The sequence below is a fragment of the Puma concolor genome, chromosome B3 (genome assembly GCF_028749965.1).
Source record: "Puma concolor isolate L17-30 chromosome B3, mPumCon1.1.hap2, whole genome shotgun sequence".
In the NCBI taxonomy this organism is placed as follows: domain Eukaryota; kingdom Metazoa; phylum Chordata; class Mammalia; order Carnivora; family Felidae; genus Puma; species Puma concolor.
Window position 1 is genome coordinate 107,890,121 of NC_141672.1, and position 26,079 is coordinate 107,916,199.

At 35.9% G+C, this 26,079-nt stretch overlaps 1 protein-coding gene across 11 annotated transcripts in view; it reads right to left on the bottom strand.

Annotated features, from left to right (window-relative positions):
* The window catches only part of HERC1 (HECT and RLD domain containing E3 ubiquitin protein ligase family member 1), a 189,982-nt gene that overhangs the window by 75,440 nt on the left and 88,463 nt on the right, over nt 1-26,079 (bottom strand). For 8 of the 11 annotated variants that reach the window (XM_086710897.1, XM_086710904.1, XM_086710898.1 and 5 more), the window contains 11 exons: nt 24,143-24,257; nt 23,934-24,054; nt 21,909-22,080; nt 19,298-19,637; nt 18,710-18,830; nt 12,541-12,592; nt 5,562-5,830; nt 3,586-3,801; nt 2,825-2,945; nt 2,358-2,595; nt 2,014-2,207 (listed from right to left, as the gene is read on the bottom strand). In XM_086710897.1, coding sequence (XP_086567023.1) covers nt 2,014-2,207; nt 2,358-2,595; nt 2,825-2,945; nt 3,586-3,801; nt 5,562-5,830; nt 12,541-12,592; nt 18,710-18,830; nt 19,298-19,637; nt 21,909-22,080; nt 23,934-24,054; nt 24,143-24,257 — 1,959 coding nt within the window. Of the gene's footprint in view, nt 1-2,013; nt 2,208-2,357; nt 2,596-2,824; nt 2,946-3,585; nt 3,802-5,561; nt 5,831-10,136; nt 10,243-11,076; nt 11,081-12,009; nt 12,023-12,540; nt 12,593-18,709; nt 18,831-19,297; nt 19,638-21,908; nt 22,081-23,933; nt 24,055-24,142; nt 24,258-26,079 lie in introns of all 11 variants that reach the window. The other 3 variants (XM_086710902.1, XM_086710906.1, XM_086710905.1) reach the window with 2 other exon arrangements.

The following is a 26,079-nucleotide window of genomic DNA, read 5'->3' on the forward strand; positions in this document are numbered from 1 at the left end:
TTCTGCTGAGATGGGTGTGCATGTCTATGACAGAATTAGAACGCTGGTGACAATGAGAGACAATTGTACTCCTCTGCTACAATTCCTCTACATGGTCCTCTACCTCTTCTTTACTTAAATGCTAATAAGCAAATATTTTTATAATATCAGTTTGAAGAATATAAAGTTATTAGCCTGAGCTGGATACCCACATACTACTCCAACCCTGTTCCTACACATTCTTCAAAATCCAGTTCAAGAGCTACCTCTTCTATGAAGCCTTCTCTCTTGGTAGAGATCCTTGGGAAAATCTGTTATGAGGGCTCTATCCTACTCCCCATCCTCACTCCCAGCAAGTATCTCTGTAACATGATACTAAATTAGTTAATTAGTTAAATTAATTAAGTTTGGAGACCTTAAATAGAAAGATGGTTAATACAACTTGGAGATGGTATGTGTTTCAGTACCAATACCAGTTTGAAATCAAAGGTACACCTTACTTTCAGTTAAGTATTTTAGAGTGTCTGTGGGGTTTTTAATAGCTGGCCACCGTTGACTTGCATCAGTCTCACTCCCAGCCATCCCCATGAATAGAGATGGTGCAACAGCCCTCTCTCTAGGACGACCTGAGGGGAATGGATGTGAATCCCATCTGCTCTTACACCTGCTGAGATGCACTTACGGAAGAAGTGCTTCTTTCTTTACTAGATATGGAAGGGCCCAGTTTTCCTAAGGGGCCTATAAGTTGAGAAGTAACTCTATTAGATCTTCCCTGCTGTCCATATGTGCAGTACTCAGCACAGAGTGGTGAGAAACTATTACCTTAATCACCCTGTATCCCTCACTGGATCTCAGAAAAACAGGAGGAGGCATTAAAAGCTTGTTTATTTTACCATGCCTTGTGAGTCTGGCACGGTCTTTGTAAAAGTACCACACTCTTTATATAAACAGGAAGAAGGAATGTGACACAGGGGTAGCCCCTCAAACCAAAAGCTAGTCCTTAATTAGACTCATATATCCTCCTAGATTCTGACTTAAGAGATTTAGCTATTTCTTCTGAGCTTCTTGTATTACAGTGTAATTATTTGTTGACATGTCTGCCTCTCTGGTTACCTTAGAAGGTCTCTAAGGGTAGAGACCATGTTTTATCATTTTTGTATCCACAGGTATTTCCTCTACCAACCCACCTATCTACACAATATTATTTAAATATTACTTTATTTAATTTTAATATTTAGTACAGTATTCCAGTATGAATATTAACATCCACATTCACAGCTCTCACTATGTGCCAGACACTGCTCTAAGTGCTTTGCATGTATTTAATTAGTCTTCAAACACTCTAAGGTTCTATTATCCTTATTTACAGATGAGGGAATTGGGGGCACAGAAAGGTTAAGTAACTTGCTCTCTCTCCATCCATTCATTCATCTGGCTGGCTAGTTAGCTAGCCAGCCAGCCAGCCATCTTGGTCCAGAGAGGATTTAAGGTCTCCCAGAGTTTATTACAGTAATAAGACATGGCAGTTTCATAAAAATCTCTTTAAGAAATGGTCAATCTTAAATCTTTATTCCTTAATTATGTAGCAGATATAGGAAGTACTTCTACTGTTCAGGTCCTTTAATTTTAACCTAGTTTCCATATATGAAAACCTGTGTTCCTGAGGGAACACTTAAGTCAAGACTATGGTTAAAGATGGGTTGTCAGGATCAAATGCTAAGAAAACAGAACCTGGGGGAATCAGTCACCTAGAACCTCTAGATTCTAGAACCAGGACAGCCAAGGAGAAGCTGAACTTAGGGAACAGTATGGTTGCTATATCAGGGTTAAAAGACTTTAAAGAGAAGAGGTTCAGTCAGGAGCTCATCGAAATCACACTTATTTGGAGAGCAAAAGAGTTTATAAATGAGTAAATGAAAATTCTTTCTAAAAAAATCCTTTCACTCCTCACAACAGAAAGAAGTCTACATTCTAATATTCACATGAGGACTCAATAAATGCTTGTAAATAATGACAAAAAAAGGGTTATGCTACCTCTGAAATCTCTCTTCTCAGTTTCTCCACTGGAGTCAACTTTTCTTTCTTCTTCTTCACCCTCTTCTCCTTCCCCTTCTCCAAAAGAGGCCATAAGTAGTACACCAGCTTGGGACAACAAATTCTTCAACTGACTACAGAGTAGATCCAACAAGGACTGAACTACTTTGGGGCTCAGTTTATCAGCGTAAGTCCTACATGAAGTAACAGCGAAAAAAAAGGGTAATAACATAGTAGGGTAAATGTACTTAAACACACAAAGGACATTAGGGGGAAGTGGAAATTACTCAAATGAGAAAAGACCAGGTGCCATACAGTTCCATCAAGACATCTATAATGCTCACCCTGTAGTGATAGCTAGAATTTGGAGCAATCTTGTACTAGCCACTTTTAAAGCTGTACTAAGCTGAGAAACACCCGTCTTTGGCAGTAACTGCAGAGGCTGTCCCAGCATGGTGTCTGTACCACACAACTGCGACAATACGTTTAGCAGACCAGTGGAAATTGCCAAAGAAACATCCACTGGTTGATAGTGAACGCTCAGAGCAAAAACTGTAACCAAAAGGAGACGTTGCTGGGCTTCTAGAAAAAAAAGAAAGAAAGACAATTGAGAATTTTCTTTGAAGTAAACAACACACTAAAACAAAGCATATTCAAAAATATAAATAGTAATGTGGAACACCACTACATTTTCAAATATGTATTCTTTTACATATAAATTGACCTATTAATGTTAAAACAAGATATAGAACATTAAGTATCTAGCATAAAATGTAACCTGCATCTTATATTTGTGGGGGCAGTTACTCACCAATGTGATGCTTATTTGCCTGTAGAGCTCTCTCTAGGGTAGCAGACAACTGTTGATAAATCTTATGCACAGCCACCTGGATTTCAATCTGAATATTTCTTTTAGCTGCTCTGATCCCATCCTGAATAAAGATTTACTTTTTCTATTAGTAACAATGACACCTCCTACCAAATAAAAGTAATAGCATTTTATCCTACTCTGTGCTAGAGTCCTATGGCAGTTTTTAATTATTCAGTATGGTTCAATATATAAAAGCTTTATAATAAATTTATATTTAAATGCTTGACAATTCCTGATTCTATATATTCTTTCTCCTTTCCCACAAAGCAATTTTTCTTCTCTAAATATGGAAGACATAAAGGTAACACTCAAAAAAAATTTTTTTCAAGTCATCAGAGAAACTGGGTAAAATGATAAAAGTATAAATGTAAATTCTGGAAACCCATCCTCCCAAACACCAATCCCTATCCCAAATTAGATCTATCTCTATCCAATTTGGCTAAGGGTTATGACAACTGAGCCAGCAGAGGATCTAAAAAAACAACAGTACCATAGTTCACCTAATCTCCACTATACTACTATTACTCAGGAAACTAAACGACTTAGATAGCTTTAAGAGTCATTTAAAAGTCTTTATATTTTTAAATCTCAATGTTAAACACCAGAAACCTTAGCATTATTAAACTGATGTTTAAAATAAAAATGGCCAGAATCTGAATATACTGCAAGGTGCATCCTCACACGCCAGATCTGTCACCTACCTGATAGTGATGCAATCGGCCACTCTCTCCTTTGGCTCCTGCATGTCCCACAGTGCCTAAACCAAAACACCCTGCTAGAAACTGCAGCCTCACAGACGTGAGCAGTGTGGATGACTGGAAGCCCAAGTTTGATCTGCTTCCTGTCAGAGAGATGCTTCCTTTTTCCTCCATCCCAGACAAAAGAACGAGGATCTGGTGAAGTGCTTCTAAACGTAGCTTGAGAAAAGCAAAATGAATATATTTTAGAGTTCTTCACTGAACTGAGACACAAAGGAATTCCAACACAGATAATATACTTAGCACAGAAAATCCTGACGTTTCTTAGGGCTCTATTCTATTAAAGTAGACATTTATTTTATCATTAAAATCAAAATATTTCTAAAAACTCTACTAGCACACTTCAGTAATTAAGAGGCTACACAGGACCATGAGCAAAGCAGATCTGGATGTATGAGACCTAATTTCAAGGCCAGACTCTTCCATGTACTTTGTGGCCTTAGGAAACTCACTTAACTTTCTGAATCTCAGTTTCTTCATGTGTCAAATAAGGCTAATCCTATAGTACTTTTTCTAACCTACTCACATAGCTACTGTGATGCTCATGAGGATATATATATATATATATATATATATATATATATGAAGGGTTCAAAACCATAAAGTGTTATGATTATTGCTTCCTTCACTTACAGGGAAGTTAAATAGAATGAATAGTGTTTCGTTCAAGAATTAGAAAAAGAATTTCTGGAAGGTTTCTCTGTGGGTCTCTTGAACATCTGGCTCTCTCGTCCCTAGCTAGGAGGGCAAAACCTACCACTGTAGTCCATCAGCCTATCTCTCTTTTTTTTTTTTTCAATAACTTTTTATTTTGAAATAACTGTACATTTAACAATAGTACAGAAGGGTTGAAAACATGGTATAGATTCTTCCTGTATGCCTTCCTCCTACTTTCCACTAATGTTACCATCTTAGGTGACTATGGTACATTTATCAAAACTAAGAAATGAACACTGGTACATCACTATAACTAAACTACAGACTTTATTTGGATTTTACCAGTTTTCCCAAAATGTTCCTTTTCTGTTCCAGGATCCAATCCCGGATACCATTTTGCATTCAGTTGTCATGTCTCCATAGTCTCTTTTAGTCTGTCCCAGTTGCCATCTTTCCTTCGAAAGAGCTGTTCATGTATTTTACAGAATGTCCCACAATTTGGGCTTGCCTGATATTTTTTCATGACTGGACTAGAGTTATGGATTTAGGGGAAAATACTATAAAGTCCTCTTCTCAACACATTATTTTCAGGGATGTATGATGTCACTATAACTTATTGTTGATAATGTTAATCTTGATCACTTGGCTAAGGTGATGTGTGTCAGGCTTCTGCAATGTAAAATTATTCATGTTTTTCCCTTTTCATACTCTGCTAGCTCCGAGACACTAAGTCCTGCTTACTTTAAGAGAACGGGAATTAACCTCCACATCCTAAAGGAAGAGTATTAAAGAATTTGTGTACATGTTAAAACCAGAATAATAAATATTTTGAGGGAAATACTATGAGGCTACACAGGCATGTTAGGTCCCCTTAAAGTTCTGTTCACTAACTTCAGCATTCATCATTACTACTGTGGTGTCCTAATCTAGCCTTTTTTAAGTGGAGACAAATGGGTCAAAACCAGAGGCTCTAAGAAGCAGATGTATATGCTCACCAGCCAGTCTCATTTTAGTTTCTAGGAGACAAGGCAAGACTTAAGATTACAGTATCTTGTTCTAAGAGATGGCAATTAAAAATGCACTTTGTCCATTTCAAACAATATATTATGCCATTATATGATAGTGACATCAAAAAGTTCAGGTGGAGGAGAGGGAGAGGCAAAGAGTAGATGAAAAGGAAAAATTTTTTCTACTATTGTACAGTCAGTGATTCCATTTAAGTTTCCACAGTGCCTCTTGAGGAGTAAGTATCAAAGACTTACTTCTGCCCTTAACTGCTGCTGTTCCATTGCAATGATAGAGGCCTGGGGACTCGTAGACATACTTTCCTCTGGCTCTTTAAAACCTGGAGCATTCCCCACATCTCCACTCACAAAGCTTACAACATTTTCGATCAAAGTGTGAACTCCCAAAGACTTGGTAAGATCAAAATCAGACTCAAAGGAATAAGAGGAGTTGCATAACCAGTCTCTGCTATGTTTCAGGCGAGCCCAAGAGTCACTCAAGGATTCCAATTGACTGTGCATAGGACCTACATACAAACAGAACAAACATGTATCAATAACAACCAAGTAGAGCATACATTCTGAAACTAGGGGAGGGCTGAGTGCTGCTACCATACCAACTGGTGAGAAATGGACACTCACGTTTGAATTACATGCATGCATTAAGTGAATCTGAGCAAAATGCTTTGGTAAAAACAAAAAAACAAACAAAAACCAGAGCAATGTAAGAAAATAAAGGGAAAGCCCTGTTTGATGTATCAGTGTCTCTGAAAGCGCTTTAGCAACACACTGCCACAAGAAAAAGAAAGGCAGAAGCTGCTCTCAAAATGCTTAGCTTAAAATGCTCTGCGATATTAAACTAGACCATCATTTACGAACACAAAAGAACTAGGCACTTGGAACACTGCTTGTAAGACCTACAAGTACTAGAATTTTATCCAATTTAACATTATCATTGCAAAGAGTAAGTTAAGACTGAGCAAAGTGTCTACATATCTGCAATGAAACATTACCAAAAAATGGATATAGAAGGGCAAGTAAACTTATACAAAAAGGAGACACAAACATCACCCTTTGGGTTTCATTAATATAAGGAACACTTTCACTGTGTCATATGCATATTTACTGCATGTTGTGAAACTCCTATATAGAGGAAGCAAAGTTTCACAGACAAGAATATATGAGATTCGAAGTAAAATGATATCTATTTAAAATTACCAAGTGATGTCACAATAGTTGCTAAATATAATATCATTAGTTTTGCCAGTGGACATTTTCTAGACTAAACAGACTAAAACATTAGACAACAAATACGTTAGTATGTTTGAACACAACAAGTCATATGCCAATATTAGCTTTAAATAAATATATAAATGTCCAATTCTTACAAGCTTTGTTTTTTTTAATTTAATTGATGTCAGGTACATGAATTAGATTAACCATAATCCTTGGCTCATGATAATCTCTTATCACTGGTCCACACATGGCCTGCTTTTGTATTTATATTTATTTATAATAAATGTGAACACAAGAACTAGAAAACTGATAGTAACTTGTATCTACCTATCTGTTCCTCCTCTAATCCATCTCTCCATATCTCTTCCTACCTAAGGCTATATTATCCCTAAGCCTGGGTTTATCATTCCTTTGCTTTTATTAATGTTAAATATTGTTTTATCTTATATGTATTGCCAAGACAAATAATGTTTAGTTTTAGTGAGTTTTTACTTTATAAAGAAGTATCATTTTATGTAATCTTTGTGGGCATACTCTCTTCCATCAGTATATTGCCAATATTCATTCACATTATTACATGTAGCTGTAATTCATTTGTGTGAGTACTGTATAATGTCCTATCACATGAATATACCAACTTTCTCTATTAGGAATGCATCTTAAGGTAGTCAATAAAATATGCATTCCAAAAATTGTTTTGTTGTATAACTAGATGGAAAAGATATGGAAAGAGAACTATTTAAACACTAATGCCCACGGAGAAAAAAAATTAATAAATAACGATTGCCTGACTTATTTCTGAATTACTACACTGGTGTCAATAAAACCCCAGGACTTCAAAATCAGATGTAGAAATTTAGCTAATATTATAAAGTAACTGAATTAATTTATATGCATTCTACTAGAATAATTTAGAATAGCAAAGAAGACATGGTTACTCTGCCTTCCATGTTTTAGCAAGAATTCTTAGATTAAAAAATGCTGAATTTTCAGTTTTACTGAGCATGAAAAATAACCAATCTGAAAAATTCTCCAAACTGGACAGCTGATTATTTTTTTCATGTAAAACAGAAAAGAGTAAAACAACCCAAAGAATAATGCCAAGTATGCATAATGGATTAAATTAAAAATTATAAAGAATAAAGCAGAAGCTAATTAAAAAAAAAAAAAGAAATAATCATTTTCCATTTCCGTAAGCACCCCAAATCCAGAATGTGGATTTAGCCTTAACTTACAAATAATAGTTTCTGGCTCTTTGCACTGAGCTTGTTTGTTCAATAATAAAATTTCAGAATAAAATGTTCTGTTTTCCAATACTTACAAATTACTTTTCAAAATGAAAATAAAATGTGCAATGAGCTAGTGTTAGAACCACAGATGTAAAAGAGACCTTGAAGATTATCCAGTCCTCAAATTCCAATTGAGGAAATGGAGGTCAAAAATTTGATCTGTAAAATTAATAATGCTAATTCCTTAATTTTATGGGAGGGAGGTGATCTTACAAATTCCTGTTATTAATCAACTTCATGAGTCACCAATACACGGAAATGTCAACTGCCTGCCTACACAAAGGTTTGACTATGAAGAATATACAAAGAGTGAATTGCTTTGATATAACCCAAAATGTTCTAGAAATGGGTGGCCAACCCATTAAAATCCTCTTGGCAAATTAAAGCAAGGGTCAAACTTTTTGTATAAAGAGTCAGACAGGAAATATTTCAGGTTTTTGTGGGTCTTAAAGGTCTGTGCTGCAACCACTCAACTCTGCTGTTGTAATAGGAAGGCTGTCACAGACAGTATATAAACAAATGAGTGTGGCTGCATTCCAAGGAAGCCTTATTTACAAAAAGAGGTAGCAGGCCAGACTTGGTTCACCAGGCATACTTTGCTGACCCCAACGTAAAACATGCAACTTATTAGGTATATGACCCAAACAAAATTCTGTATGACTAAAAGAAAGAACAGGAAAAGCAGCATATGAAAACATTAGGATAAATAAATAAAATAACCGTAAGCCAAATATTTAGGCTGACATCAAAAATACTTTAAAACAAAAACTTATATTATGGAAATGAGAGATGAAAGAATTCTTAAGTCTTTAAAAAAAAATTGTAACAACCTGATTAACTTTGGTTTGTTCAATATTGTTTCACTGGAATATAGGAAATACTGTGTCTGAAAAGTACAATAAAAGCTTCTATAGAGTAATTGTGACTAAGTCCAGTTCTTAGTATTATTTCAGAGTCATCTACTATAAAAAGGAAATACAAAGTTCAACAAGACTTTTTTTGAGATGGTTTACTTGTCCTTACAATTTTGGTTCTTAAATGGAATTTTCAAAATGAACATGGCAGAGCTGCAATACATACTTTATAAACCATAAAATATGTAGGCAAGCTAAAAGGGGAAAAAAATTAAACATGCCATCATGTACTTGCTTGAAGCTCTTCTTTTTTCTGGGGCTCAACTGGCCAAAAAGGAGTAAATACACTACCACACAAAAATCAGAAGACAAAAGGAGAAATTTGATACAGGAGACAACATTTACATTTGCTCTTCTTTATATAATCTAATTTGAAATGCATAGATAAAAACAGCATTTCACCCATACATGTTATACCATGAAACACACATGCTGATAAATGTTTCCAGTATTATTTTTAGCTGTAAAACCCTAACACTTTATTTATAAGGCCTAAGGAGTGAAAAAAATCAAGTCATACAGTATTTTAACTAATAAGATTCCTGATGTTGCTTCTTAAATTGCTGCTTTGGTATCCCTACCATTTTTCACTGCACCAGGTTCAGCTTAAGTATGAAAACTAAAGTTAAGTATCTGCAAAGTTAGGTATCTTCTTTCAGCGATGGATGAGCTCAGTTCTACACAACTACAGCAAATCTTTTAAGTATTTATCAAAGTACCAAAATACCAACACATTTAACAGGTTTTGTATAAAATTTTGACGAGCTGTTTTAAGAATTAAATGAGTTAATATGTTTTAAGCATCAGAACAATGACTGGCATATGGAAGTAGTTTACAGGTGTTTAATGAATACAAACTGTCCTATTATCTCTGAGGCACTAAGCAGAAATGTTTCACCTATCTCTTTTTAAAGTAATTTAAGACATTTTTTTGGTTTTAGAATTTAGCTTTAATGCCTCTGAACAGATGAGCAAACAGCTACATTTATGTGCTCTATGTGCTCTACCCATTCCTACCATATTTGCTTGCTTGGACCAATTGTGAAAGATTAACTTGAATGAGGCAAGAAGCAGCAATCATGGTTCAAAAGCATGAATCCTAGTATCCCCAATGCCAAACACTGAAATTATAGGCACTAGCATTCCCAAGGAGGAGCCTTTGGAAGGAAAAGAAGAGCAGCTGAAACGAGTATACAACCATTAATTGTTATTGATACATCCATTTAATTTCAGTGAATGTCACATAGTAACTTATCTCTAATTTCTTTTACTAGGTTTTTAATAACTCAGGGCCACTGAGACTAGTAAGTACAAAAGCTACGCAAGGGAAAAAATTGTCATTTCCTCTTCAAAATACTGGAAAGGGGTAAACAAGAGCATAGGAGAATTGTCACTTGGCAGGGCATCTGTTTGTCCTTCACAGCTCAAGTTATAATCAGAACACCTAAATGGCCCCAAACAGTTCTGACTTGATTCGTTTGCCCAAATGAAGATAGGCATCTAGTCCAAACTGACAATAAATAAGGAAAAAATAGGATTGTTTATTCTACCATTATTTAAGAACAAAACAAAACAAACCACTGCGGTCTGAAGGTAGTCACTAAATACAAATAATTTTTAAAAATTCCTTTCAAAATATATTCCCCTTAATGTATTTTCAATGTTCTTTTATTTTAAAGAAGGAAATCTATAAGAAAACTATTAAGTGTACATTTTCATTGTTTAATCTGTAAGCTCTAGTATTCATTAGATTGAAAACTATTTTTGCTGCCTTCCTAAAAGAGTAATTCTTCTACTTTCTAGTCACCTATTCCTAAGAACAAAGCCATCAGCAGATTTTTCTCTGGGAACATTAAAATGCAATGATTATTAGGATAAACTGGTACCATATTAAGTGATATCATGAAGATTTATATAACTAGTTTCCCTCCCTATTATAATTTCCTAAGTGAATAATTAAAAAAAAAAAAACTTTTCCCATGAGGTCCTATATTTGCTTTTCTGTTTTCAACAAAGTAAAGTTAAATTCCAAAAAGTTAATAGGTTTTGGTACTGCCTTGAGCTTTTTGGAGAAGGTAGTTTATCCACAAACAATATTTGGATTAATGGCTTCATTCATTTGTATCTCCTTATACCTACAACTATAGAAACTCCACATCTACTCATAGGATAACAGTTTAAAAACTTGAGCAGAAACCAACTCTAGGACAGTAACTGTGAAGTGTTCTAGCTATTTTTCCTAAGTAATTTACAATGAAATTCTAGGTCATTTGTAATTCAGAGAAAAGATATCACTTTCTGTTTTATTCTAAACATTACTTTGCACATACTGACATGGCTAATATAGACTAAATCTCACAGGATAAAGGTTTAAGAGAAAATAATTTTAGCTAATGGACTATCATGCATAAATATAATCAGTACAGCAGGAGGCTCTTACTAAAGACTGGATCCCTTATGCTACTCATTAAGTTTGGAGCCATTGTCTCTCTAGCACCAAATGATACACATATAACAGAAATTTTAGCAACAGTGCTCACCTGAGCTAACCAAAATTTTAATTTCTACGTCAAGTGGTTATGCAAAAAGGATTTTCTGGATAATTATGACACATGAACTCCCAATTTTCAAAGAATTATAAAATAATAAAATACATATTGCACATTACACTAAACATCATTTAATTATTTTTATATCACAAATAACCTTATGATTTTTTAAAAAAACCCAACAGCTATGTTATAGCTTCCAAAGACTTTTCAAATAAACAAAGTACCAGTTCTAGTCATTATTCTTAGTATTTCAGAAAAATCATTCTCTGTATTCTAATTAAAGGACAAAGTATCATATTTTATTTGACAGAATGCCAACATTTCTTCCTCTAAGTTATAAACACACAAATGAAAAAACTGTGCATGCATTTCTTCCCTTCATTCCTCAGTTTTCCCTCATCTCTCAGTTTGCTTCCTGTGGGGGAACTGAACATTCTGCCAAGGAAGCTATCAAGAGAAGGGTTTGGTTTTGAAGTACAGAAGACTTACTATCACAGAAAATAATTTTTCCCACAGGCTCTTAAAAATTGCCACTAGCACCAATGTTGAACATTTCACATTTTCACAACCACAGTATAAATGGGTTTAATAAAAGTGCCAGTTAATAGAGAGCAATACTTGGGGAGTTTTAGGTATCCTTGAATTTAGAGTCTCTGAAACAGCTGTCCTTTCCATACATTTTTATATATAACCAAGAGTTAACTGTATTATTTACTAAGAAAGAGCTTCTAACAAACAAGCTAAACTCTTGATAACACTCGTAAAATTGTTCCTCATGGGAAAATTTGTCTAGAAATCATAAGCTTATGTCTTACATGCTGTATCTTAAGAGGCAAAGAGTAAAAAAAAAAAGTGGAAACTTTCTGAAAGTGTGCATGCAGAGACAGGAGGTGAGTGGAGGAGAGTTCTCATGTAATACCATTAAACTATGGCAACTGTACCAGTGAACTAAAACACAGCAAATAATGTACATAACCCCCCATAATGTAAAGCATTACTTTTGGAGTTCCACACAACTTTTTAAAAAGTCAAAACACATGACAAATGAGAAACAGACTGGTTATTAACTCTTAGACATTTCTGTTTTAAAAGGGTGTATGTTAAAGAAAACAATTTCCTTTTAACTCTTCCAATAAAATGTTTCTAAATTTGTTTTTGCAATGTTTCAAAGACAATCATATCTAAATACATCAGATATAAAAACAGCTACATCATTTAACCAGATTTTTAATTTCTTAATACTTACCTCTCTTTCTATGAGATGATGCCAAATCCAAATCAACATTTCGTCTTCCACTCTATTAAGTTAAAAATGAAAAATTTAGTTGTGAAAAGTGTTTTAAGATTAGATTTAACACAACATTAGAATAAAAATACATAAAATTATAACAATGTGCTACCTGTATACCAGTCAAGTCAGACTAAAGTCTAATAAAAAGTCTCAAAAAAACCCACTGAAAACAGCTTTAAGAAAGCCCAGGTACATAACTCTGAGATACTAAAACACAAAGTCAAGGTGTATGCTAATTAACATTGTACAGTAGCATAAGTTTTTCTTTGTTGTCACCTTTTCTTTTTTGGAATTATTGCCTTTTTTTTTTTTTTTTTTAAAGTTCATCTATGTATTTTGAGAGAGAGAGCAAGCACATGCACAAGTGGGGGAAGGGCAGGGAGAGAGGGAGAGAGAGAATCCCAAGCAGGCTGTACACAGTCGGCATAGGGCCCAATGCTGGGCTCTGAACTCACAAACTGTGAAATCATGACCTGAGCCAAAATCAAGAGTCAGACGTTCAACCAACTAAGCCACCCAGGTGCCCCAGGTATCTTTGTCTTTTATCTTCCAAATACACTATAATCTTATTAATACCTCCTGTAGCAAAGTCTCATTTTCAAAAATTGCTTTCTCTATTCTTATTTTACATTCTTTTCAAAAGCCCCCACTAGTCTTGGCTAGGCATTTTAGAGGAAGAGAATCTGATGAATCCACCCTAACAGAAAAGTAACATAGTCCTAAGACTACTGGCAGTATTTTAAAGGATTTTTAAATGTTTTTAAGGGGTGCCTGGGTTAAGTGTCCAATTCTTGACTCCAGCTCAGGTTATGATCTCACAGTCATAGAATCAAGCCCCACATTGGTCTCTGCACTGGGCATGTAGCCTGCTTAAGATTCTCTCTCCCTCCCTCTGCCTCTCAAGCGGGTATGCACTCCCTCTCTCTCTCTCTCTCTCTCTCAAAAAAAAAAAAAAAAAAAAAAAAGCCTATTAAATCTAGAAATCTCAAATTGCTGAAACTGCAGACAGCTCAATAAAATAGTGAAGGTTTTCAGGAAGAACAGAAGTATATTTCTGTTGGGGAGGGGTGCAGACAACTATCTGCTCTGCTCATATGTATAGCCAACCAAGTACAAACCATAGGTGACTGACTCATTTATGCATTATGGTCTTACTAGGCATTTCATTTTTACTCTATCACATAATTTTAAAAAACGGTGGCAAAGAAGAAAGATTGTAGAAGTGATAAAACAGATTCATTTAGGAACTGCCATTGTAGAAAATCATTACCTGGTTATACACAGACACATGTACCTACATTGTAGATAAACACATTTCGTCTTACATACACACACACACACCAAAATTAACTATGTTGTCAGGCCATCTGGTGCTAGACAAAATACGAAATGTTACAACCGCTCCTGAAGATATCAGTGGATCATGCAAGAAAACATTTTTATCACACAGTACCTTGGTCATGAGGGGTCACAGAATAATTTTATCTCAGGCCTCAGAACTAGAATTATCTGTTTCCCTTGAACAAATGGTTTGTTATATCTTTTAGACACTGAATCTTGGAAATCATTATGCTGTTCCTCTTTGGTGGCCCACCTTTAGCCAAACATCACAGGATATGGTCTGAGGTGTACAAAATCTCACCCAGGGCTTTATCTTTCAGTTTCTTTAAGTCCTAATTCATTCACCTAATTCATCCTTTTATAAAGTATTTATTTTTATACACTAAATCAACTCCTTTGTGGAATAAGGAAGAGAGGGAATAGATTAAGAGAGTGTAGTATGAAATGCTGGATAGGTATGACAACTGTCAATCACACAGTTGAACTTACGCTTAATTAACTGTTGAGGTTTACTAAAACAGAGAAGTAGATAATACATCATGTAACACTCTTTATAAAAGAAGGATAAAGCAAAGACTGAGCATTAAACTGATTAACTTCAGTTATGTTAAGAAAGCATTTCATTCATTCACAAATCAGAAATGAAGTACCACTAGATATTAAGGATATGAATGGAAATCCTAAATAACCTGACAGAAGGATAATGTATTTTAGCTGGAAAAACCCAAACTGCCCCCACTGTTTGCCCCTCTTCATCTATACCAGGCTGAAGGCTCAGCCCACATCTCCCTTCATCTGCAAAAGAATCTGCTCTGGTTCTAGACTTTCCTATCTCTTACAAGACTATCTTTCTAAACATTCTGTAAAGAAAGATGATCAAGAGCAAATCTTTTTCAAAAATGTGTTTATTAATCTTTTATAAACTGTAGGAAATTCAATGTTAACAATCTTGGCAACTAAATCTAGGCTCAATCTACCTCCACTGATCTCTCTTTCCATTCTGTTCTGAAAATATATTTTTCAAAACGTTTTAAATATTACCAAACTTGTTCTTTACAACAACCCAGTTGAGGCAAGTATAACAGGTAGTTTTCTTTTCTTTTTTTTTTTTAAGTTTATTTTGAGAAAGAGAGAGAGTATACACATATGCAAGCAGGGGAGGGGCAGAGAGAGGGAGAGAGAATCCCAAGCAGGCTCTGTGCTGTAAGCAGGAAGCCCAATGCAGGTGTTGAACTCAAAAACCATGAGATCATGACCTGAGCCAAAATCAAGAGTCAGATGCTTAACTGACTGAGCCACCAAGGTGCCCTGCATGACAGGCAGTTTTATTCCCCATTTCAAAATAAAGAAGCTGGGGTTCAGAAAGGTAAAAATCTTGCCCCAGGTAAAAATCAATAGTAAATCTTAAGCCTACTATGACTAAGTGAGATTTCACTATTTGTTTTCTCAAAGTATGTTGCTTTAACTACATCTATCCTCATTTTTTATCTTTTCATTTCAGTGGAAATGAATTATCAATCTACAAAACATACTGTAAAAGACATCAGGGGCATTACAATAAACCTGCCTTCTAAGAGGTCTGCTGGAAAGAAATACTAATAATACATAAATAAGTATGATGTGAGACAAACCATTAGTGGTTCATTAGAGATACTACCAAAATGTCACAGAAATAACATGAAGACTCCTGGGAGTAATGTGATCTTGGAAAGCTTTCTGGAAGAGATGACACTTTAGCCAGTTCTTAAGAAAAGATAAGACCCCCATCAATAAAATCCAGGAGAAAGACATTTAAGGCAAAGAGTGCTTGAGCAGAGGCTCAAGAGGTATGTTTGGGGTCTGGCAGGTGGACTATCATGCCAAAAATACAGATTACTGCAGAGGATAACTGGTTCCAAAGGCAGGCAGGAAACATTTTCCAGAATCTTTGATTTCTTGGTAGGTAGTACAGAATCACTAAGTTTTCTAAGTAGGAAGGGAGCGTGACCAGCTGGTATTATTTTTGTTGTGTTTTCTTTTTAATTTTTTTTAATGCTTATTAATTTTTTAGAAAAAGAGAGAGAGACAGAACACAAGGAGGGAAGAGGCAGAGAAAGACAGAAACACACAATCCAAAGTAGGCTCCAGGCTCTGAGCTGTCAAAAAAATAAAGAAGCATTTAAAAAAAAAAAAAAAAAAAAAAAAAAAAAAAGGCTCTAACTTTGGGAACAGGATCTAAGGAGGGGAACTGAAAAAAGTAGGGAGAGCAGTTTAAAACTACCAGTCCAAGCAAAGGTAACAAAGGCCTGAATTAAAGAGTAGAAACACTAAAAAATAAAAAAAGGGCACCTGGGTGGCTCAGTCAGTTGAGCGTCTGACTCAGCTCAGGTCATGATCTCACAGCTCGTTCAGTTCAAGCCCCACATAGACTCTGTACTGACAGCTCTGAGCCTGGAGCTTGCTTCAGATTCTGTTTCCATCTCTCTCTCTGCCCCTCACCTGCTTGTGCACTCTCTCTCTCTCCAATATGAATAAACATTAAAAAAAAATGTTTTAAGAGTAGAAAGGACAGAATGGGCACAAATATTTTACCAAAACAGGTAACAAAATAATTCATCCATTCCAAAAAAAAAAACTTAGTGATTGCCTCCTACTACATACCAGGCACTATACTGCAGGTACTTGCAATACAGCAGTAAACGAAACAGCAAAAACTCCTGTCCTCAAGGAGCTTATAGTGTAGTATAGGCCAACAGAAAGTGATAAACAAAATTATGTTTGGTGCTGGGGGATGGGGGGCGGGGGGGGGGGAACCTAGCAAGGCAAGGTAGACAGGGACTGAATATGTGGAAAGGAGGGCAAACTACAATTTTAGACAGAGGGGTCAGACTAGGCCTCACTGAAAAGTAAAAACAGAAGGAAACACTGAAGTGAGGGAATTAGCCAGGCAGACAACAGTATTCTAGTGGGGGTAGGGGAGGGAAATAGGTAAAAGCCCTAAAAGGAGGTTGTGTGGTATGTTCATGGAAAAGGCAAGAGGCTAGTGTGATAGAAGGAGAGTCCTCAATTAAGGAGGACAGTAAGAGATCAGAGTGACAGTGGAGCCAGCATATGTAGGGTCTTGTAGGCCCCTGTAAGGACTTATGCTTCTAAAAAGCAGTCACTGGAGGTTTTGAGTAGAGAAGTAACATGATCTATGTAATAAAAACTATCACAGGATTAGGAGACTAGATAATGAGACTGATCAGACTGAAAGGAATCTCAGAGACTATAAGAGAGGAAACATGAACTGGGAGCACAGAGATACTAATGGTAATGACTAAAAGAAGGGAAAAACAAACAAAACACCATGGTACAATAAAATCTGCTTAGGGACACTGCTGAACTTTCCTTAGAGGAGGAATCTTCTTTGCTTAGAAGTTTCTCTGAAACAATACCTTTCTGTTTATGTAGTACTTTATACTTTTCAAAAGTATTTTCATATCCATCATCTCAATTTACACAATAGAGGAATTTCAGAGCTAAAAATGGAGCTTATAAACCACTCACTCAGTCCAAAAAACCAGAGTTTCTGTTTGGGCTGCCATGTGACATGACCAAAATCTCACACATTGTCATAAACACAAGAGGCACTAATGTCCTCCTATCACAGCGGGACACTAAGGCCCAGTTAAGTCAAGTAACACGTATAGATTATTCACATACAAGACAGAGGGAGAGCCAAAATGCAAATCCAGCTATGAACTCCAAGTCCAAAACTACTCAAAAGTAGTAATCTCTTAGACAATTTGCACACCATAATTTACCTATTACACTACAGCATCCTTTGCTCCCTGCTTCTTAGGTAAATCAGCATCTCATCTGTTTGATTTTGACTGTAAATGCCTGCAGCCCAGGTCCTGAGGCTTTTTTGGTAGGTAACTGAGAATTACTGACAGATTTTAAGTAGAGGAAATATAAACAGACTTGTGAAATGTGGAAGATGGGCACAAAACAAGCAGTAGGTCAACAAGTTTGGAGGCTTCTGGACTAGTCCGAGCAAAAGAGAAGGAAAGTTTGAACAGAACAGTGGCAAAAAGGATGGAAAGGACATATCAGAAACATACCAAGGTTAAAATTTGCAAGACTTGACTAACTAGATGGTAGGGAGTGTGGAGGTTTGCAAAGACAAGAAAATAAGGAAAAGAAAAGGATGAATCCTGAGTAGTTAATAATACCACCTACTAAGATAGTGAATGTAAGAAAAGAAAGTTTGAGAGAAAGATGAATTTATTTTTGGATAGGTTAAGATAGGGGTAACCTCACTTGTTCAGGAGGACTGTCCACCAATGAATCAGATATATGAATTTGAAGTTTAGGAAGAAGTCAGAGCTGAAGACAGAAATCTGAGGGGCATCTGGGGGGATCAGTTGGTTGAGTGCCTGACTTCTGCTCAGGTCATAATCTCACAGTTTGTAGGTTTAAGACCTATGTCAAGCTCTGCACTGACAGCTCAGACCCTTGAGCCTGCTTCAGATCCTCTCTCTCTCTCTCCACCTCGCCCCACCCCCATTTGTGTGCTCTCTCTCAAATATAAAGAAATAAAATAAAACTTAAAAAAAAATAAAGATAGAAATCTGAGAATCACATTAACATATAGGTGGTAAATATCTATGCAATATAGTTATCCCATTTTTCTTAAAAGTTCTTTTTAAAAAGTTTTTACATGTCTAAAACAAACATATAGTACTTACTGTAACCAAACTCTTATATATCTATACGCTGAAAACAAAAATCCCTCTTTACTGAATCTAGGTATACCTACCAGCGCGTAACCCTCTTCATCTGATTCAGGCTGAGACAAATCAGATTCACTCCTCGATTTGATCAGTCTATAATTTGGACTTGCATGGACTAGCCGGCTCTCTGCAGTAAGACTTTCACTCCTGTCTCACACGCACAAAGAAAAGTTTTTCAATTTGGGATTGTTAGTAAACATAAAATTGAATGGAACTAGCAGCACAGACCTAATACATACACAGTGAGGAGTAATTATATCTGTCAAAGGGAAATCCTGACTCTTGTGTAAGCACAAAGCCCTTTACGATGACATCAAACCAACTTACATGCCACTACATTACAGAGAGATGCAAGAAACTTCGTATGTTTGTCAACTACTGTTGTTTATATGTATGAAAAATTGTGCCTCCTCATCTAATCAGAAATTTCTATTCCAGGCTGAATCAGTATCACTCTTTACATTACTTTAATACATTAATATATTACTTCACCCTAGTCAATTTGGATTTCCTCCTCCACATGTGTGTTCATTTCAGAAGACCACTATAACTTCGAGAACAAAGTGTTGCACTGCATAAAGTCACAAATGTTTCAAGTTTCTAGTCAGTCCCACCTGGTCATAAGTCCACCCCCTTCAGAGGCACTTGTTGAAGGCTGCTGCAACTGTCCTTCTTCCTTCCGCTTCTGAAGCTCCTCAATCACAGGACTTACTCCTAATATTAACAGGGCACACCGATGGATCACAGAGTTGCAGGCAGCGGTGTACACATCCTGACCCTCAGGAAGGTCTGTGCTGACCCTTCGCTCTTGCTGAGACTGGGGAGGTGGATCATCAGCTCGAGCCCCAGACCCTGCCCCACTGTTCATTCTATCTCGATCTCGGCTACGAGCTACTTCACGGGCTGAGAGGAAACACTGAAAGATTTCTGTAACATGCAACACAAAAACAAGGTCTTAACACATGGGGAGAGAAGAGCAAAGAAAATAACAAAAATAGTCATAAAGTTTGGATCAAAAACTTACTGAAAGAGGGAAAAGTTATTTTTTAGACATTAAATACAGCATAGTAACTAAGTTAAGATTATATTAAATACATGTAAAACATTAAACTTTTCACAAAAATTAAAATAGGAAATAATTATGCCGTTATAGAATTCACATTTGGTTTATTCTATTTCTACTCTTCCTCATGAGTTAGATCAATGCTTTCCAAGTGGCCCCAGACCAGGGCATCAACATTTTCTGGGAACTTGTAACAGATGCAAATTATCAGGCCAATCCCAGACCTTCTGAATCAGAAATTCTAGGCATGGGGCCAGCAATATGTGTTTTAACAAGCCATCCAGCTGATTTTGAGCTCTGCTGAAGTTTCAAAATGACTGAGTTAGATTAAAATAACTATTTCTGAAATGTTTATGACCTTTGTATGAAAAATGTCAGGTTACAAAAGAAACAAAATTTAAGTTGCATGAGTTAAGAATAGCCCCCCTCCCTCTCTAAAGTCTATGTAATTCCTGACATCTATACTCTGCTGTATCTCAAACACATTAAAAAAGTAAAACCACTAAAGGTCTTTGCTGAAACTGAATATGATAATAATATACAGCCAAGACTGCTTCAGAAAATCAAGTGGCATCACCAAGAATGTCCATCTAATACCAGCCCTTCCCAATTCACAAGTGTAAAAAAACAGTGAGTTTAGTAAGGTTCTGATGCAGTGGCAGATACTTCACAACAGGAAAATAATTTTTTGTTCAAATTTGGAGTGAAGACAGTATTCTTTATGGGGCACCCAAGCAGAAAATTTGGATAAATACTAGATTCATCTGTTCATACAGAAGTATAAACTTTAAAAATGGCTTTCATATGTGTATTTTATAGAATTATTACATAATATTTTCATTATGCTGTTTGAAGTCTCATTTCTGTAAAAACCAAAGCAACAAACTCAGTACAAAGCTTGAAATCAGTTAAAGTAATTAAGAGAAGGGTCACTGGAACTTTGGGCAGATCTCATTCGATTTCCAGCTGCTACTAATCTGGCCCTAGGCATAAATTTTGCCTCCTTAAATCTCAGTTTGCCCATCTTTAAGATAAATACCAGAATGTATCCCATTAGACTATTGTAAGGATTATCCATCTATGTGAAGCATATGACCCAATGCCCAGCATGTAACACAGGTGCTCAAAAACCATAGCTGATTTAAAATTCTTACTCCCCAGTGACTATTATGCTTTCTTTTACTATAATTGAAGGTTACAGTTTGTTACCATGTTTTCCCCTTTGGCCTTTGTTTTCCAGAATTTTTAAACTAAGTTTTAAGTTCAACTGCAAAAGTCCCTTCAGCCTAGGTTTTTAAAATATAATTATTCTCCCTCCCTATCTCCAATCCCTTTTCTCCTCGTTTTTTTAAGTAGTTTCTGGTTTTGAGCCACCTCCATATATCATTTTTACAAGTATGCAAAACACAAATAAATTGATAATAAAATGTCAAATTGATTAATACACAGAGATAATCCCAACACCAAATGCATAGCTAGCCATAATGTTTCAGTCTATAAAGTGAATATACATTTTAACTTGAAATAGCCAAATCACTCAAAAGATACTAACACATGTTTAAAAGCTTTGGTATTTCCTTTTAAACATCTAAATGATTACAATAGTTTTCTATTGTAGCCTTGAAATATACAAGTATGGAAAGTGTTATAATCACCCAGCCAACAGAATTCTCATGCATACTCTTGCTCTCTACTGACAATGGCAGTGTAGTCAGTGGGTGAAATTTATAATTTTAAAAGTGTGACATATAAAAAGTAACTAGGCTCTCCTAGTAAGTGCTGGAAGAGGCTCTCTTCCTCACCACACAGAGGGGCCAGGCCAATGGACAAACTGGTACCCTCCAAAACAAACTCTGTATGACCTTACCCAATCACTCATGGGCATTATTGCATGCATAAGACTCAGTGGAACAGTTACTGGTTCTAAAAGCCTGCTTTCAGAGCTTTTCAGCCCCAAACATGCAATCCAATAGCTTCAAAATGGAACTAGCACAGTTTTTAAGAGCTGAAACATTAGCTAATGTAAATTCAGATCACCAGGAGAATATCAGATCCTTACAGAAAAACTACAGAGAAATGTTTGCCCTTCTCTTCTCCAGTCAGTTCCCCTACCATTCAGAATGCCATGATGTGGATCTGTTAATTAAGAAGGGTGTACTCACTGCCAGCTGTCATCACTTCATGTTCCCGTTCTTCTTCTTCATCCTCTGGCTCGGGATGCCCCTCTTCCCGGTCTCGCTCAGCCTGTTCTTCCATTTCAGCTTCTTCATCAATGGTCCGGGTAAACGAATGCTCCTGAGGATCAACATCTGCAGAGTCCTGGTTTTCCGAGATCTGAAAGAAACCATCAAAGCTACACTGAATATAGTTTTCAAAACTCTGAAAAACTTCATCAAAACTTTGACTTTTTGATCATGGAAAATATTGCTAAAACCAACAACACATGAATTTTACTACCAAAATCCAAAAGATACATTGAATAAATCTGAAAAGATCAGAAACAATGTATGTACACAAAATATGTACAGAGACACCTATATGCTCTTTCCCTCAGTATTTTGATTAGAATGTCATGCTATTAAGTGGATTTGAATTTATACTGCTACTCAGCAATAAACTCCTACAGAACTGCAACTTAAAATGAGCTGAGTATAAAACCAAGCATAAAAGGTAATTTAAGAACATGAATTTATATACCATTCAGTCTCCTTCAAGCTGTGTATGCTATTACTACTCTGTATAAATGTTTAATAATTCTAATTTAAAATTGTATTTTCCAGACTTTTTTCAGAGAGTGACACCTATGCTCTACTCTTAGCAAATTTCAATTTCTAAACAGTACTGTTTTTAATTTTTTTAAATTTCTTTACTTTCCCCTGAAGAAACCACAAATTAGAAATCTGATAAGAACAATGTTAATTTTATTTCCCAGTGGTTAAGCTAACTAGCAGTCATCTAGAGGACAGAGTCCTTACAACAAAAGTTAAGAGTGTCACAAATGCCATAACAGTATGCAACATTTCTCCCACAGACTTTAGTATAAAGTACAAGTGAAAAAATTTAATGATCTTCTCAGATGCATAATAAAAGTTATTTTGTGATTGTTAGCCAGTAAATAATTCAAGAATTTCACAGAGATGGGGATACTGAGCAGTCAGTCAGACTCATATAATACATTAAAAAGTCATTTATCCCCATAATATGTAAGTTTCAAATCTGAGCCTCAACAAAACAGCATATTAATACATTTCCTGGACTTTCAAGGTCACTAATAGTTAGATTCACAAATGTTAAATCAGTGCATGCCAAAAGAATTCTATAATACAAATGCAGAGACAGAGTTTGGTTTTTAAAATCTAAGACCTCAATAATAGGGTGCAAATCATCTAATGTATAAAGTTTCAAAGTAAGCATTTCTGAAGCTGATGTACTATCCAGGCTTATAATTTATAGGATCATGTTATCAGGATCACCCAGCACTTTAAAAATTGCCTATTTTTCTGCAAGAATAACTTCTGGAGTAATCTTTAAGAAAAGGTTTCAATCTTTACCACCAGTGGTGGACAATTCTAATCATGATAAGGCTTTCTTCCTTATGTTCAGCTAACAGTGATTTTCCATTCAGTTGTTACCTTTTGGTGCTGCCTATGCCCTCTAGAAAAAGAAACACCCTTACTTCCTCTTTTACATGGAAGCTTTTTAAGTATTGTTAAGGCAGCTATCATGTGACTCTCTTCTGTTTTCATTTCCCTAGGCTAAATGTTTTTGACACTTTCAGTTTTTATATAAGATGACTTTCAGACCTTTCACCAATCCAAGGTAGCTTTTGTTAATGTCCCTCATAAATTATGGCACCCCAAATTAAAAGGATAATTCAAATGTGGTCTGATCAGCACAAAATAAAGGAATAATATTTCATATGGTTTGGACAACTCAATTTATTCTTACTTATACAGCCTATGAATATACAAACTTTCTTAGCAGCCATATCACTTGATAAATGTGGTGTTAAATAAACCCCAAATTTTTTACTCATCCAATTTCTTCACTATAAAAAGAAGTATGTACTCGGTATTTATTGAATATCTGCAATGATCAAGGCACATTTTTTCCCCTCACATAAACCAATAAGAAGCTATCTCTCATAGCTTGCAGAAAAACAGAAATTGACTGATTTCCAACTTTACCCATCTGTCTCGTGATGATGACCTGGTCTGAATAAGTTCAAGGTTCTTGCAAGCAAGTAAACGACTTCGAACTTTGTACACACAACGGTACACTTCTGACAAGCTTTTACCAGGCTGATATCTAAATAAAGAACCAAAATAGAAAAGTTACCTAATTTCTAACATCATGAGAGCAAATATTTGTCTGAGGATAGTTTTAAGTTACTTGCCGGCTTTCTCCACATGCTTGGCTAAGTAAATTTGTATGTTTCAGAAGGGCTGCAAGAACAAATCTAGACACAGTGTCCAAGAGTGACTCGTTACTTAAAGTTGCACTGTCCCAATCTGAAAACAAAAATGATTCATTAACATTTAAAAGGGCTCAGAAAACAGTCCAGAGATAATTTTAATAGCTTTAGTAATCCAACAGGTGAATGTTATCATTTCCTAAACGTTAACAAATGCACCTACTAGGTCCTATATACTGTTCTGTGTGCTAGGGATATAGCAGTCAACAAAACTAAGTCCCTGATCTCGCAGAATTTATATTCTAGTTGGGGGGTGGGAGACACCAATAAATATAAACATTAATATGACAGGAAAAGTGCTATGGAGAAAAATAAAGCAGGGCAAAGAGAACAGGGAGTACCATACTATTTCATACAGGCTAGTTTGCAAAGATCTCTGATAAGGTACAGGTGAGTAGAGATGTAGACAAAATCGGGAAAGGTACCACAGAGAAATAGTGTCTCCTCAGAAAAAAACTAGTGTAGAGGCCCTGAGGTGGGTTCAAGGAGGCCAGTGTGGCCAGAACAAAGTGTGCACACATAAGTTGTAGGAGACATTAGAAAGTCGGCTGGAGACTAGATCACACAGGGCCTGCAGGCCACTGCAAGTCCTTTAGATTTTACTATAAGGGAAACAGGAAGCACCATTAGAAGGCTTTGAGTGGAAATACAATATGATCTGATTTGTGTTTTAAAAGGCCAACTATAGCTGCTGAGTGGTGAACCAGATATGGACTGCAACAGCAGTACTGCAGTAACTCAAGTGAGGAATGATGGTGACTCAGACCAGAGCAGTAGCAGTGGAGGTAGGAAGAAGCGGTCAGATTCCAAAAGCGTTTTGAAGGCAGAGTTGACAGGATTTGTTGATGGATCAGATGTGCGAATACGAGAAGTCAAAGTTGACTAGAAATGTACTTAGACTGTGGCTGATTTACTCAGACAGCCAGACCACAGGAAGAACGCTTTGGGGAAATAAGGAGCTGGAATCAGGAGTATGGTTTTGAATACTGTCTATTAAGCATCCTAGTAGAGATATTGTGTAAACTAGTCAAGTGTGAATATATGTGGTATTTGAAGCCATTAAGTAGATACTGTGAATACAAAAATGAAATGAAATGAAGTGGGTAAGAAACAAAACAACAATGGACACAGATGAGTACGTGCAACAGAAAACCAAAATCACAGCATCAGATGATGAGAACTAGGCAGGTGCTTTCTTTAATTCCATGTTAGCATACTAATGCTGTACTTTAAAAATGTAGTACATGCAGTAGATTCCAAATAGGGGTGGGAGGTTTACTGTCCACTAGACTTTTAATTTGACAGATTTACCAAGCTACTTAAAAATAAAAACAAACAAAAAACACCCATGGAAAATATCAAGCCCCAAGTCAACATTATTTGTTCTTAATCCCTTCTTAAAACTCCTATCTCAAGAGATAAAATTTTATATCTTGGTTTTCCAGTCATTTCTGTAGGCTTAGGTAAAAACTAAGTTCAGACTTACCTATTTTACAGGTAAAAAAAAAAAAGAAACAAAACCCTGACAATATAAACATGCATGATTTTAAAAAAATCTTATAGGCCACAGCAAATCTTAAACGATAGACTGTATTACATAAAAAATTTTCCACATTAAGTTCTTGAGAAATCATCTGTTCCAAGGGAATGCTTGCTATTCTGACAGCTGCTATGACTTAAAATCAAACAATGACCCATATCAAGGACTCTAATGCTCAACTTAAAATGAAAACTATAGACCCTCTGCTGTGTTTCCAATTTAGCAAGAGATTATCCTCCTATAACAATTTGTAAAGTAATGGGTTCTTTTCTTCATTAAAGTTATGGTCATTTCATATCAAACACTACAGAACACTTCC